This window comes from Nansenia antarctica, assembly GCF_963989245.1.
Source record: "Nansenia antarctica genome assembly, chromosome: 6".
Lineage (NCBI taxonomy): Eukaryota > Metazoa > Chordata > Actinopteri > Argentiniformes > Microstomatidae > Nansenia > Nansenia antarctica.
The window spans coordinates 5,203,120-5,218,119 of record NC_137676.1 but is presented as its reverse complement, the minus strand read 5'-3'; the positions used below and the strand labels follow the sequence as shown (position 1 = coordinate 5,218,119).

Sequence of the window (15,000 nt, the reverse complement as noted above, 5' to 3'; positions counted from 1 at the left end):
GGTTTTAACAGATGTCCCCTGTTAGGGGCTTCAGACAGCTCCCCCCCTGTCTCTCTCCTCTCTTCTCTTCCCTCTCCTCTCTCTATCTTTCTCCCCTTCTCTCCCTCAATCACGTCTTACAGCCCTGTCCTACATTAAAACAATGCCACCGCCTTGTCTTCTCCCCCTCCCTGCTGCTGTTGTTGAAAGAGGGAGAGAGAACAGATAGATTCTGGTGGTGGTGGGGGGGGGGGGGGGGGGGGAGGCACAATCATAATTATGATCGAGATGGAGTTGAAAGCAATTATTTGTGGGTTTTCCTGTCACACTTTGCGTTGCTTGCTGCCACTAGGTAGCCACTCAAGATCCTTAAAGGTTCCAAGAAACTTGACTTTACAGCCTAGCTGGCATTCTGGAGGTACTAGATCTGTCTGTGATGGTTTCAGGATAGCCTAGCCGATCCACAGTAGACATTTCGCAGATCTAAATGGCGAGGCTTCGGGTGTTAAACGTGGCATTTCCCTTCCCGAATTAAACAAACTTCGAAACTGTTTCCCTCGCCACTTGAGGGAGGGGGGAAGGAGGGAGGGAGAGAGAGGGAGGGAGGGAGAGAGAGGGAGGGAGGGAGAGATCCTTAAAGGGCCAAGACAAACTTGACATACAGCCTAGCTGGCATTTTGGAGGTACTAGATCTGTCTGTGATGGTCTGTCAGGGTAGCCTAGCCTGCAGCATAGAGCGGCGTTGTAATTGGAGTGACTCGTGAGTTTGATGTATGTCATGTATTGTTGTACACACTGACTGTGTTTGTCGGCGTTCTTTTGTTTTCTTATTCAGTAATTAATTGTCACGGTTGTCATGTATGTATGTATGTACGTACTGTTCTGACGCTAACGCAAAGCGACGATGATGATGATGACTAGTTTCAGTGAGAGAGTTCCTCCCTGTCACTCAACCGACAGTTGAATTACTGTAGAAGATTCTTGTGGTGAAATGATGTCGCCGCCTCAAGTATTGTGTTATTTTGCATTATGACGTCTGTTTAGACTTCATTTAACATCTATTTAGAAAGTTGGATGCCCCCCCCCCCCCCCCCCCCCCATAAAATAGTATTTTTATGTTTTCAAATACTTTGAGAAAAAGTGAATGCTTGAGCCTGACTTTTGGGACTATTCCGTTGGTTCCCTTGCTCCAGACAAACTCAGATGATTTCAAATACTCCCATAGACATGGCCCCATAGGCTCCCATAGACATGGCCCCATAGGCTCCCATAGACATGGCCCCATAGGCTCCCATCGACATGGCCCCATAGGCTCCCATAGACATGGCTAGATACAGTACCTCACTCTCATCAGCCACTCTATTCTCTAAAACTGTCCAGTTCTGTGCCTCTGGTCCTTAGCCAATCCACAGTAGACATTTCGCAGATCTAAATGGTGAGGCGTCAGATGTTAAACATAGCATTTCCCTTCCAGAATAAACAAACTTCGAAAACTGTTTCCCTCGCCACTTGAGAGCGAAAGGCCTGAGAGATGTTTAGAGAGAGACAGAAGAGAGAGAGAGATGGAGGGAGAGAGAGAGGGAGGGAGAGAGAGAGAGAGAGAGACGAAAGTATGGAAAAAGTCACCAAGGTTCAATCCCGAAGACCAAAGATAATCCACGCAGACAACCTCCCTCCCCTCTGTAACGCGTCCTCTTCATTTAGAGAACAGATTCTGGGGGGAAAAGCGCAATCATAATTATGATCTATCTAGACGGACTTCAAAGGGGTAACTTGTGAGTTTCCCTTGTCACACTTTGTGCTGTTGGGCTGCCACTCCGCAGTCACTCCGCAGTCAGATGTTTAAAGAGCCGAGACTTAACTTAACTGTCGAGCTGACAGTTCGGAGAGAGATAGTCTGTGATCATAGAGTGTAGTGTTGCCTACAGCAACAGAGGCGTCGTAATTGGAGCGACTTGTTAAGGGTTTGATGTATCTGATGGTGCTGTGTGTGTTTCTTTGGTGTTCATTTTGTTTCAGTAATTAATTGTCACGGTTGTCGTGTATATACACGCTGTTCAGACTCGTACTCAAATCTGGGATGAATGTTTTCGCCGGTGAATGAGAGTCGAGGAATTTCCGTTCTTTCTCATTTCACATTGTGACATCATGTAGAGACAGTGGGAAAGGACACACACACACGCACACACACACGCACACACACACACACACACACACACACACACACACACACACACAGGACACAAACTCTCTCTCTCTAACTGTCTCTCTATCTTTGTCTCACTCTCACGCACGCACACACACACACACACACACACACACACACACACACACACACATACACACACACAGGACACAAACTCTCTCTCTCTAACTGTCTCTGTCTCTCACTCTCACACACGTACGCACGCATACATACACACACACACACACACACACACACACACGCACACAATACTCTAAACTAACCAAGACAAGTCAGCTTTTTTATAAAGCACATTTAAAACAACTTGCGCTCACCAAAGTGCTGTACATGGATTAAAATCACACAATAAAGGAAATAAAATCAATCACAGTATATAGAATCACAATAACATAAAGCATAAAAACATACATTAAAAGCATACATAAGAACATACATAAAGAACATCAACAGGCACAAATCAAAACCACATTCTAATAATAACAATAATAACTTTTATTTGTATAGCGCTTTTCCTGCAAACGTTGTAGCTCAAAGTGAAGTGAAGTGAAACTTTATTTATATAGCGCCTTCCGTACATGAATGCAACTCAAAGCACAAAGTGCTCCAGGGAAAAGCTAAAGAATATAAGTGTCTTTTTTAGCATTAAAGGAATCGATGGAAGGGGCAGATCTGGTCGAGACGGTCATGCTAGCTATTCCACAGCCCCGGGGCTGCAACAGAAATGACTGGCGGTCACCCCTGAGCTGGAGCCTGGATCTCGGCCCTAAGCTAGACGACCTGAGGGACCTGGAGGTGGAGGAAGGGGTGGAATAAGGGGTTAAGAGGTCTGAGATGTAGAAGGGGGGGGGGGAGAACCGCACTAGAGGCCAATGGCGAGAGGCCAGAATAGGGGTAATACGGTCTCTCTTCCCGGTAGAGGAGGACCTGGGTTGCAAGAGTATATAGATTTTGAAACGTTTTCAAACGCTTTGAGCGATTGCTTCAGCCTGACCCGGGGTTGCCAGATGGATAGGGGTTTGCACTTTTTTTTGGGACTATTCCATTGGCTTCCTTGCCTCCAGGCAAACTCAGTCAAGCACAGCGCCGTAATAAATATCAGGGTGCTCCTAACTGCCAAACAGACAAACTTTTTTACAGTGGGTGCCCCCATAGGCTCCCGTAGACATTGCCTAGTGAGGCGATATATTTCCCGCAGTATCTTAACTTAATATCAGCCTCTCTAAACTCTTCTAAAACTTTCCTCGTTTTCTTTTGTGCCTTGCGGTCTGTATCGTGGCCAATTCACAATAGGCGTTTCACAGATCTAAATGGTGAGGCTTCAGATGTTAAACATGGCCTTTCCCTTCGAGAATAAACAAGCTTCAAACTGTTACTCCCTGAGCCACTTGAGAGATGTTTACCGCTCCTGAGGAGGGAGGGAGAGACCGGAGGAGGAGGAGGAGCGGGAGAGGAACAGGGTGTGAGAGAGGGTGAGAGAGAGTCGAGGGAGACAGGGGAGGAGAGAGATAGGAAATAGAGTGAGAGAGGAGGAGAGAGAGAGGAAAGGGAGTGAGAGAGAGAGAGAGAGAGAGTGAGGAAAGGGAGACAGAGGAGGAGAGAGGAAAGGGAGTGAGAGAGAGAGAGAGAGGAAAGGGAGACAGAGGAGGAGAGAGAGAGGAAAGGGAGTGTGAGAGAGAGAGAGTGAGGAAAGGGAGACAGAGGAGGAGAGAGGAAAGGGAGTGAGAGAGAGAGAGAGTCAAGGGAGAGAGAGAGAGAGATGAAAGGAAGACAGAGGAGGAGAGAGAGAGGAAAGGGAGTGTGAGAGAGAGAGAGAGAGAGGAAAGGGAGACAGAGGAGGAGAGAGAGAGGAAAGGGAGTGTGAGAGAGAGAGAGTGAGGAAGGGGAGACAGAGGAGGAGAGAGGAAAGGGAGTGAGAGAGAGAGAGTCAAGGGAGAGAGAGAGAGATGAAAGGAAGACAGAGGAGGAGATAGAGAGGAAAGGGAGTGTGAGAGAGAGAGAGAGAGAGTGAGGAAAGGAAGACAGAGGAGGAGATCGAGAGGAAAGGGAGTGAGAGAGGAGGAGAGGACAGGGTGAAGGAAGTGAGAAGTAAGACGTAACAGTGTTTGACAGAAAGAAGGATAGATAGAGATAGAAAGTGAAAAAAAGCAGACAGACAGAGAGAGAGAGACAGTGAGAGAACGCCGGGGGTACGTGGGCTGCAAACGGCCGGGCTCGGCAGCTGCATATAACACCGCTGCTCAATTGATATGCTAATTGGACTGGGTAGGTGTGGGTGGAGAGAGAGACGGGTGTAGGCAGAGAGAGAGAGAGGCTGGGAGAGAGAGAGGCTGGGAGAGAGAGAGAGAGAGGCTGGGAGAGAGAGAGAGAGAGAGAGAGGCAGAGAGAGAGAGAGAGAGAGAGAGAGAGAGAGGCTGGGAGAGAGAGAGAGAGAGAGGCTGGGAGAGAGAGAGAAAGGCTGGGAGAGAGAGAGAGAGGCTGGGAGAGAGAGAGAGAGAGAGAGAGGCTGGGAGAGAGAGAGAGAGAGAGAGAGAGGCTGGGAGAGAGAGAGAGAGAGAGAGGCTGGGGAAGCAGGCAGGAAACAACAGCGAGGACCTCAACCCAGGGTTAGACAGTTTGCAGTCAATCATCTGTGCACTTGTCACTCAACGCCACGTTACAGCGATGCTGCTAGCTGGAAGGGCGAATCGACAACTCTGGGGAAAAATGCATTCAAAAAAAACTTTGATTGACTTCAATCCCCCAATTCAGACCCCAATTTCCATAATAATTTAACACGCTTACTTGTAATGATGTTTTTTTTGTGATGTGATGATTTCCTTTATGCTTTACTATCATCAGAGCAAATAAAACAGAAAAAAAAATGCACATAAACAAAACAACAGAGTCCCCCCCCCCCCCAGATGTTTGTTTGAAATGATTATTGACTTATTAATTAATTACGATTAGCATAATCACAGCATTAGTGCCACCCCCACAAGTCGACAATTAGGGGCACGTTTCCCTGTTGTGTGCCTTTGCGCTCTGCGCCTCTCCTTTTCTTTGTTTGCCGTGTCACTGAGCCGAGCGGGCGGCTGCCAGAAAGCCTTCCCCCGGATATAGGCGGAAGGATTCTGTTTGAATTACGGCTCAACTCCTCGCCTCCTCATCCCCTCCTCTCTCTGCAGTCAAAGGATCAGCAGGGCATGGTCTGGCAGAGGGCTCGGCCAGCGTCTTGCGAGCGAATAGTAGAGACGTCCTGGGGTGGTGTCGGCAGGAGGGCCGTGGATAGGGGCTCCGTTTTAGAGGATGTTTCAAGAGATAAGGAAGGCAGCAAAGAAATAAAGTTCAGAGGTTCAATATATTTTTATGGTGTGTGAGCATCTGTTTTCAAAGTATGCCTTTCTTGGAATAATTTGTCATGTTTATATTGTACTGGGCCTGTTTTTATTAGCAATACTGATTTCTTTTAATATATATAATAAAATGCCATAAAATAGAATGATATCCCTTTTATGCACGACTTTATATTTTGCATATGCAAGGTGCTAACACCGTTCCATTCGGTCAGACTGTATCCCAGGGGCGGCTGTGGCTCAGGAGGTAGAGCGTAGAGCGGTAGGCGTCTGACGATCGTGAGGTCGACAGTTCGGCCGTTCGTTCGATCCCCGGCTGGCCACGTGTCCCCCGAGGTGTCCTTGGGCAAGACACTGAACCCCAAATTGCTCCCAATGAGCATGATAGTCGCTTGTCGTCGTCGGTGTTTGTGAATGTGTGCGGAGAATGGATGACTGAGAGGCCCATTGTGAAGAAGTGATTTGGTGAGGCTGCATTCTCATTTTATGCACCCAGATTGTGGAATACACTGCCAGTTTACATTAGAGATGCAACCTCAGCACATATGTTCAAGTCAAGACTAAAAACCCATCTTTTTAATATTGCCTTTAAATGACTTGATTGATTGATTGAAAACTTTATTAGAAGGTTTGCAGAAGTAGGTACATGAAAGTACATATTACATACAAGGTCAATCTAAAAGGATAAAAACCCAAGAAAGCCACTGGCTTATTTCAATTGGGGTCCTTGATTTTCAATTCATCGTTACATGTAAGACAGACATAAGAAAAGAACTAGTACTATCTACATGATAATACAGACAAATAACTATTACTATCTACAAGATAAACGTACATCCATCATGGGAAGAACAATACAACAAAACATAAAGTATGTACAGCGGGTAGGACAGGTGGGGACATACACCACAGGTGGGGGCGGGGGACAAAACACAAACTCAATAATTAAATTATGATTTTATAATGATTGGAGCACTTTGAGCTGCAACATTTGCAGGAAAAGCGCTATACAAATACAAGTTATTATATTATTATTATTATTGTCAAACTCGTTGGAATAAGGCTCTGTATAAGTAATAAGTACAGTCCGTTGGCGTTTACCGTGTTGTTCCCTCTCTCAGAAGCAGTGGGGGCCGGAGGGCAAGGCGGTGGTGGTCCAGGAGAGGAGGCTCCACGTGGGGGTACACAACGGCCTGGGCTTCCTGGAGCGCCCCCAGGTGGTGGTGCTGGAGCCCCAGACCCCCCAGACCCTCCAGACCCCCCAGGGCACCAGAGGACGCGGGGGGGGCAGCCCTTCCAGACAGAACACCCTGGGCAAAGACAGGTGAGCAGAGCTCCTCCACCCGCCCAGCAGCGTCACCATGACGACACGCCATCCTTTCCCTTTGTGATAATTTGATGCTATGTTATTGGGTGGTTAGTGGTGGCCTAGTGGGTCGTGTTCATCAGAAGGTCACGAGTTAAAATCCCACAAGTCACCACCACCATCACCACCACCAGTGTGCCCTTGTATATTGAGTAAGGCACTAAATTACTCATGGGAGACTGTCCCTGTAATTTGTAATTGTAAGTCGTTTCGGATAAAAAAGCGCCTGCTAAATGGTTAAAACGTCCAAGGTGTTGAACACACTCTCTAACCCAGTAAACACAATAGGGTGCGTTTGTAAGGAGCGCACCCGGGAAGAGGGGGTGGTGCTCTCTGATTGTTCGGAAATTAACTGATTTCAGTTGAAACCAGAGCACTCTGAGCAGTATTTACCAGAGCGTATTTACGAACGCACCCACAGAGTGAGCGACCACTGCTCTAACCTGTCAGTACTGCACACGGCAAACACATCCAAAGAATGAGGACTTAACACTAGAACAGCCGTGGCCTTTTGTACCTACTGTAAGAGCCGCCTCGGGGGGTCAAATTAACATAGTCTTTACAATGGGAAGCTGCTATTTACACACCATGACCACTAGTTGGCTGCCTTGTAAATTAGCCTGCCTCCTACACAGAAAAACTGCAAATTAGCTTTATACTAGTTTATCCTGGTGTGATTTTGAAAATGTAAGTATACCGTGTGGTAGAACACACATATCTAGGAAAAGTCATGAAAGGAGGGTCCTGAAATTCGATCGAGTGCAAAGATATAACTTTTTTTTTTTTTTACTTACTCACAGGGTCAAATGACCCCCCCACCCATGGCTGTTCTAATGTTAACTGGACCTGCCTGCAGTACATAAGAGACTAGTGAGACTGGAACCAGCAACCATAGGCTCAGTTGGTAGAGCGTGGCGTTACCGAACGCTTAGGTTGTGGGTTTGTTTCCCGTTGGGACCGTATACACTGAAAAATGTATGTATGCCACTCACTGCAGTGTAAGTTGCTTTGGATAAAAGTGTCAGCTAAATCCATCAATCCTTCCATCCATCCACTATCCCCTGGTGACACCAAAGGCAGTCATGCACGTGCCTGACCCCCTCACCCCTCATACGGCTACTGTACTACAATACGTACCTGCTCCATCCTCCGTAATACCCTGGCTCCTACAGTAATACCCCTAGATCAGCACATATACCGTGCCCGGAGTAAGTAATGGGACAGTCAATCACAGTCAATCTCACAGACACACACACACACACACACACACACACACACACACATACACACATGCACACGCACGCACGCAGGCACGCACACACACACACACACATTCACACACACACACACACACACACACACACACACACACACATTCACACATACACACACACACACACACACACACACGCACATACACACACTTCAAACCGAGGTTTGATAGCGGAGAAAACATTGCACTACCCTATTTCTTTTTTTACTATAGAGTTAAGTCGAGCTCCCTTGACCTTTTCACCTTTTAACATTTGGCCGAGATGTCACGACGGCCGACATTCACTCACGTCTCTTTACGCAACGTCAGCAGTCGGTTCTTAGGGATATTTCCCCTCAGATCAGCAGGAAAAAAAACACATGAAATCAGCTTCTCTATCGACGGACAGCTCTGACACATCAAACATACTTTTGATGACAGAAGACATGTGATGGGTACCGTTCAGTGTGTGTGTGTGTGTGCGTGCGACGTGCGTGCGTGGGTCTTCAAACTCCAACTGCCAACTGCTTTTGAAGCAGAATCGCCACTGTGTGGCTCTGAAACCCTCGTCTGGTTCTGACTGATACAGAGGCTGACAGGGGGAGTAAGGTGAAGTAGAGGTAGAAGTCAGGTAGAACATCGGGAGGACATCCCTCATCGCGTTCCGTGCGTTAAAAATGATTTGTCCTCCGATTTCTACCTCGTCCCCCAGATCTGCTGAGCACACACAGCTCAGATGACAGGTGGGTCCTTCAGCAGCCCTGGTCCCCCTGGAGAGCTGCAGACACCTTAATGATTTTGTAAATCAACGGTAACGGCTCGGCTCCAACCCTGTCGCTCCCCGGGGACCGTGTCTGTCCACCCTGTGTTTGGATGCTTTCACAGTGTGACATCTACCGTATGGTGGGGAACGGAGCGTTAATAATAATAATTATGATAATAATTATGATAATAATAATAATAATGCATTTTATTTGTATTGCACTTCTCAGAGTGCTACAGAGTTAGAAAACAGCCTAAAAACATAATAAGTTAAAAAGAAAAACAGCCTAAAAACATAATAAGTTAAAAAGAAAAACAGCATAAAAACATAATAAGTTAAAAACACACAAAAGAAATCACAAGAATGAACACAGGTTCAGCAGTCAAAGGCCTTTTTGAATAAAAAAGGGTTTTAGGCCTGTCTTAAAAGAGTCCAGGCTCTGTACTGCCCGTAGCGGAAGCCTGTTCCACAGGCGCGGTGCAGCCGAGCAGAAGGCTGGGTCCCCCATGGTGCGGAGCCTGGTATGGTCCTATCGCTAAGCCACACGCCCTTTGAAAACTCGGACAAACAAACAACGCTTCACTGACAGTGACTGACTGACTGACCGACCGTGACTGAATGACATTCAATGACTTGGGAGTTCAAATTTCTGATTTACCACAGCAAGTAGTAGACATGTTTTTTTAAAGGACATTTTGTCTAGAAGCTTCTCACCATCAGATATTAGTGAGTTGTTTGTCCAAGTTTTCTGCCTGTAATAACTTTTGCTGTGATATGATTGGAGAATTTCTATTTTGGGGCGTGGCTTAGCGATAGGTCCATTGGGGACTTACAGGTCCCTTGAACTGCGGTCTTCCACAACGAGGCCACAATCAAATGGCAGAGCACTGTAGTGTGCTGTAGAGTCCCCCCCCCCCCCCTCGACAACCCCTAAAACAAAACCGTCGACAGATTAGGTAGTATGAAATGGAAGTTTACATCTCACTGATATTATCACTGTTGATACTGTTGTCAGACGCTGCATGCATGCAGCAATTACGTGGGCACCCGTAAGTAAGCACACCGCCCCCCCCCCCCCCCCCCCTGCCCCCGCCCCCCCGCCATCAGAACGTAGTACCTCCTCCCTGTTCCGTGTGACATAACACACCGTAATCATCATAATAACACGTAGTTAGTGGTATACGCTACATGTATACTACATTACCTGCTGCCAGCGTTCACACTTGAACTCCAGTTTTTTTTTTTTTACAAACAGGAAACAGGTAGAAAACCAGTTTTTTTCTCCCCCTTGCAGATGCCACAGCGTTTTTAAAAGCGCTGTTATGAATAGAACAGCGTAGGCCGTAATTATTCTTTTTTTTCCTTTTTTTCCGCGTGTTGTTTTCTGTGGATTTTTTTCCCGTGTGTTGCTGGAAAGCCGACAAGCTGGCTGCTCGCTGCTCGTGGGGCCTGGTTCTGTCTTCTGCAGAGAGGCAGGGAGGCAGGACGCTCACCCCTTCTCTGTCTCCTGAGGGGTTCTGTGAAGCGAGGGAGGGAAGGAAGGAGAGAGAGAGAGAGAGAGAGAAGGAGAGAGAGAGAGAGAAGGAGAGAGAGAGAGAGCGCTTGGCCGACCTTGTTCACATCCCCCGTACTTCTCAGCATGCTTTCATCAGGGTTGTATGCAAACTGTGAATGATGAATATCAAGTGTGTGTGTGTGTGTGTGTGTGTGTGAGTGAGTGTGTGTGTGTGTGTGTGTGTGTGTGGAGGGAGAGCCTGAATACTGTGTTATGCTACTGCATTTGCAGTATTTCCCATTAATTAGCCCTAGACTGTGGCGACCCACCACAGTTTCCTTCCAAACTGTGCAAAATATTTCTACACTCTTCTTCTTCTTCTTCTTCTTCTCATAACATAAGATAATAAGATCTCTAACGTTGTGTTTCCATGGTGACGTCCGGCGTCGGAGGTGTGTAAGCCGGTTAGAGTCGTTGCCCCCAGGTAAGACACCTGCCGGGCAGAGGCAGGTAGAGGGTTACCAGGTGCTGCTGAGAGCCCTGGACACCCAGGAACACCCTGGAACACTCATCTGCTGAGCTGAGCCTGAGCCCTGGGTCTGCCAGGGAACCCCCGTCCCCCCCGTCCCCCCACCTACCCTGGAGCTCTACTCCTACTGGAGGGAGGTTGCAACGATTCGGTTTTACATCTTTACATTTCATTTACATTTTTGGCATTTAGCAGACGCCTTTATCCAAAGCGGCTTACACACGCATCATGCATTTGTCTAAGTAAGTGAATCGGCTGTCCATCAGTCATAGCAAGAAAAAGTCATCTACTGTATGCTCGGGCCAGGGGCCTTTGGCAGTTGAAAGAGTTATTTTTTTATATCGCACATTTTATTTTATTAAAAAAAGACAGTAGAGAAACTGTACAGGGGTGTAGAGGGGTTGAAGACGTCTTAGGAGGGACAGTTAAGGTGTAGTCTGAAGAGATGGAGGTCTTCAGTCTACGGCGGAAGATAGGTAGTGACTCTGACTCCCTCCAAAAGTGGCAGTTGGTGGCTATACCTGTTATGTCGACCGTCTTCCCTGTGAGCTCAGTTGACAGAGAGAAGCTTCAGAAAGTCTAAAACTGGGCTGAGCGGCAGCACAGTCGCTTACTGAACTTCACACAACATGTCTCACACATGGGATGTGTTTGGCGGTTGGAGAGAGCCATGAAATATGCGCCCACGTCTTCACAGTTAAAGAGCATAGACTTTAAACATAGAGTTTTATGTGACATACTGTTAAGTTAGCAAGATGCTTTTGTGTGTACTGTCCATGTGTGGCTGTTCTGAAAGCACTTAAATTAACTTTAAATTATTTCAGAATGTATTTTTTGTGTGTGTGTGTAAAACTCTCAAAAACTTGGAAATTGTTACATACTATGCTTGTACCAGTCCCTGCAAAGTTTGCGAAGGACAAGGTCATACAGTTCCATGCAAATTGCACCATAAATGATGACATTATGCAAATAGAGCTATGTCAGTCATTGTTAGTCTAATCTATCTCAAGGTTAGGGTGCTTTCAGACAGTGCCGTAACAGAGACGTGGAGCACATTTGAGGTTAAATAGTGGAACTGTGCATGTCTGAGAGGGAATATAATCAAATGGGAGAATATCTACTGTATGTTGTATTCTCTAGATTATAGGAAAATATGCATACCTACTTCCCAAAAAGCTCTTTTTGAGAGCCTTTACGCACAATCTAAAAATATTGTTCTTAGAATCATCCTGAAAGTTGTCAAATACCACGTGTTCAATCCGTGTTAACATTGGGCGGGTTAGAGTTAGGAAAACAATGGTAACTAACATACAATAGGTCTGATTAAGTCCACCCCCACGCTGGTCGCCCCAGACAGGCTCAAACACACCGCTACAGAACAATCCCGCCATGTATTTGTTTTGTACTTAGAATATTATCCACTATTACCTAAGTAGTCTACAACAGACTAGGGGTGCAACGGTTCAGTTGGCCCACGGTTCGGTACGGTTCGGTATTTTGGGTCACGGTTTTCGGTACGGTTCGGTTCAGAAACAAACGTTCCAGACCAACTCGACCTCTGACCAAAGGCCGCGTTCGAGGCATTCACGTGGACGCTCCGGCGCTCTCAGAGCTAATTTACGAACGCGGCCAAATTGATCTTCTCGCCATAAAGCTTAAGCGTACAGTGGGCTTCCTGTATAGATTTAAATCTTGCTTTTCCTTGGCTTCCAGAAAACGTCTTGTCTCCGCCCTTTTCCTTTCACAATTGGATTATGGTGATACAGTATATAGGTTTGCTTCTCTGTCCACTTTATCCAAGCTAGACCCCCTGTATCATTCGGTTCTAAGATACATCACCAATAGTGCCTTCAGGACCCATCACTGTACACTGTATAGTCTGGTTGGATGGCCATCTCTTTCTGTCAGAAGGCTCCAACACTGGTACACTCTTGTGTTTAAAATCATCTCTGGCTTCTTACCGAATTATCTGGGCCTGAAGTTCATCCCTATACCGAGTGGCTCGGGTCTCAGGTCTCGTAGATGGCTACAATACAAGGTGCCACTTATCATGAACAATGTTGGAAGGGCAAGCTTGTCTTATTATGGCCCTTGGTCTTGGAATGACCTACAGACTACTTTTAAATTAGAGGCCCTTATTTCCATAAGTATCTTCAAGCGTAGATTAAAGGATGTGGTCACCGCTCGCTGTACCTGCTTTGGTTAGACTTCTCAATGTTTTAATCACCTTGTAAATACCCCTACCATTGTTTGTCTATTGTATTGTTGCCACTGTCTTATGTCCTGTCTTGTTATCTGAACAGTTTTTTTAAGCTACTATTTTGACCCTGTCTTGGCCAGGTCTCTCTTGTAAAAGAGGTTTTAATCTCAATGTGACTTCCTGGTAAAATAAAGGTTAAAAAAAAAATTTAAAAAAAAAATAAAAAAAAACGAAAACCGAAAACCGTCACGGTTCACTAGTGAATTGAGCCGTGGAACGCAAACCGTACCGTCCGTAAAAAAACCGAGAACCGTTGCACCCCTACAACAGACTACTGTTCTCATCACCACACACTCCTGATCGCTCTTACAGAGAGGACACAAACACCATCTGTTACATCTGTCGCCTACAACTAATAACATGCATGGTCAGTCGTTTTCTAGATTTTGTCCAAAATTATTCTCCATTCCGACATTCGCAGTGAAACCGTGATCGCCGAGGGTGGGTGGAGGAGGGTGCGGCGGTAGCCTATAGAGGTTAGAGAGGCCGGCTAGCAATCGCTGAAGGTCGCTGGTTCGATCCCTGCCTCAGGAGGAGGGAGCTGTATTTGCCCCTGAGCAAGGCACTTAACACTAAAACAGCAATGAGGGGTCATTTGACCCCTGTGAGTAAAGAAAATGGTTATATCTTTGCACTCGATCAAATTTCAGGACCCTCCTTTCATGACTTTTCCTAGATATATGCGTTCTACCACCCAGTATCCTTACATTTTCTAAATCACATCAGGATAAGCTAGTATAAAGCTATTTTGCCGTGTTTCTGTGTAGGAAGCAGGCTAATTTACAAGCGGCCAACTAGTGGTCGTTGTGTGTAAATAGCAGCTTGAGCATTGTAAAGAGGGGGTCTTTTAGTAGGTAAAAAAGGCACGGCTGTTCTAGTGTTAACCCCTAATTGCTCCAGGGACGACGACTATGGCCCTGTGCCTAGAGCAAAGAAATACCACATTTCAACAATCAACTGACTAGTTGATTGCATGGCAAATAAAGCATTCTTTGAACATCCAGAGGACGTCTTCATGTCATGTTCTATTTTCCCCAGCCATCCGGGGAGCTGCCCTCCACCCCTATCGTAACGAAATGACCAAATTGGAGCCCCATCGTTATGTAAATTGGTTAGGAATACGTAATTACCCAGAACACATTTGTCTAGCGGCCGGCATTGTTATCTATCTATCTCTCTCTCCCTCTCCTTTTCTCTATCTTCCCCATCTCTCTTTGTTATCACACACATATCTCTCTCCCTCCCTCCCTTCCTCCCTCTCTCCCTCCCCCGGTCCCTGCCTCACTCACCCTCACCTTCTATGTCTCCTTTTCTCTTTGTGCCATCTCCCTCCTTCCCTCCCTCCCTCCCTTACTTACTCCCCCACTCCTCTACTCTCTTTCTCCTTCTCTCTGTGTTCCCTCTCTCCCTCCCTCCCTCCCTCCCTCCCTCCCTCCCTCCCTCCCTCCCTTACTCCCCCTCCCCTACTCTCTCCCTCCCTCACTCTGTGTGTGTGTGTTTTCTCTCTCTCCCTCCCTCACTCTGTGTGTGTGTGTTCTCTCTCTCTCTCTCTCTCTCTCTCTCTCTCTCTCTCTCTCTCTCTCTCTCTCTCCCTCCCTCCCTCACTGTGTGTGTGTGTGTGTGTTCTCTCTCTCCAGCTCGTCCCCGGCGCCCCCTCAGGTCCTGGCGTTGCGCAGCGGTCTGGAGGTGAAGCTGGCCAATCACAGGGCCTTCGCCCTCCTCCTCCAGCTGGAGTACGTCTTCTCCACTCCCGTTGGTGGAGACGGAAAGGTGAGTGTGTGTGTGTGTGTATGCGTGCGTGTGTGTGTGTGTGTGTGT

General features: G+C 46.8%; 1 protein-coding gene across 1 annotated transcript in view; it reads left to right on the top strand.

Annotated features, from left to right (window-relative positions):
* The window catches only part of nphp4 (nephronophthisis 4), a gene marked incomplete at both ends in the record, with an annotated part of 190,764 nt that overhangs the window by 52,264 nt on the left and 123,500 nt on the right, over positions 1 to 15,000 (top strand). The window contains 2 exons of the mRNA XM_080533526.1: positions 6,639 to 6,841; positions 14,820 to 14,952. Of these exons, the coding sequence (XP_080389652.1) occupies positions 6,639 to 6,841; positions 14,820 to 14,952 (336 nt within the window). The remainder of the gene's footprint in view (positions 1 to 6,638; positions 6,842 to 14,819; positions 14,953 to 15,000) is intronic.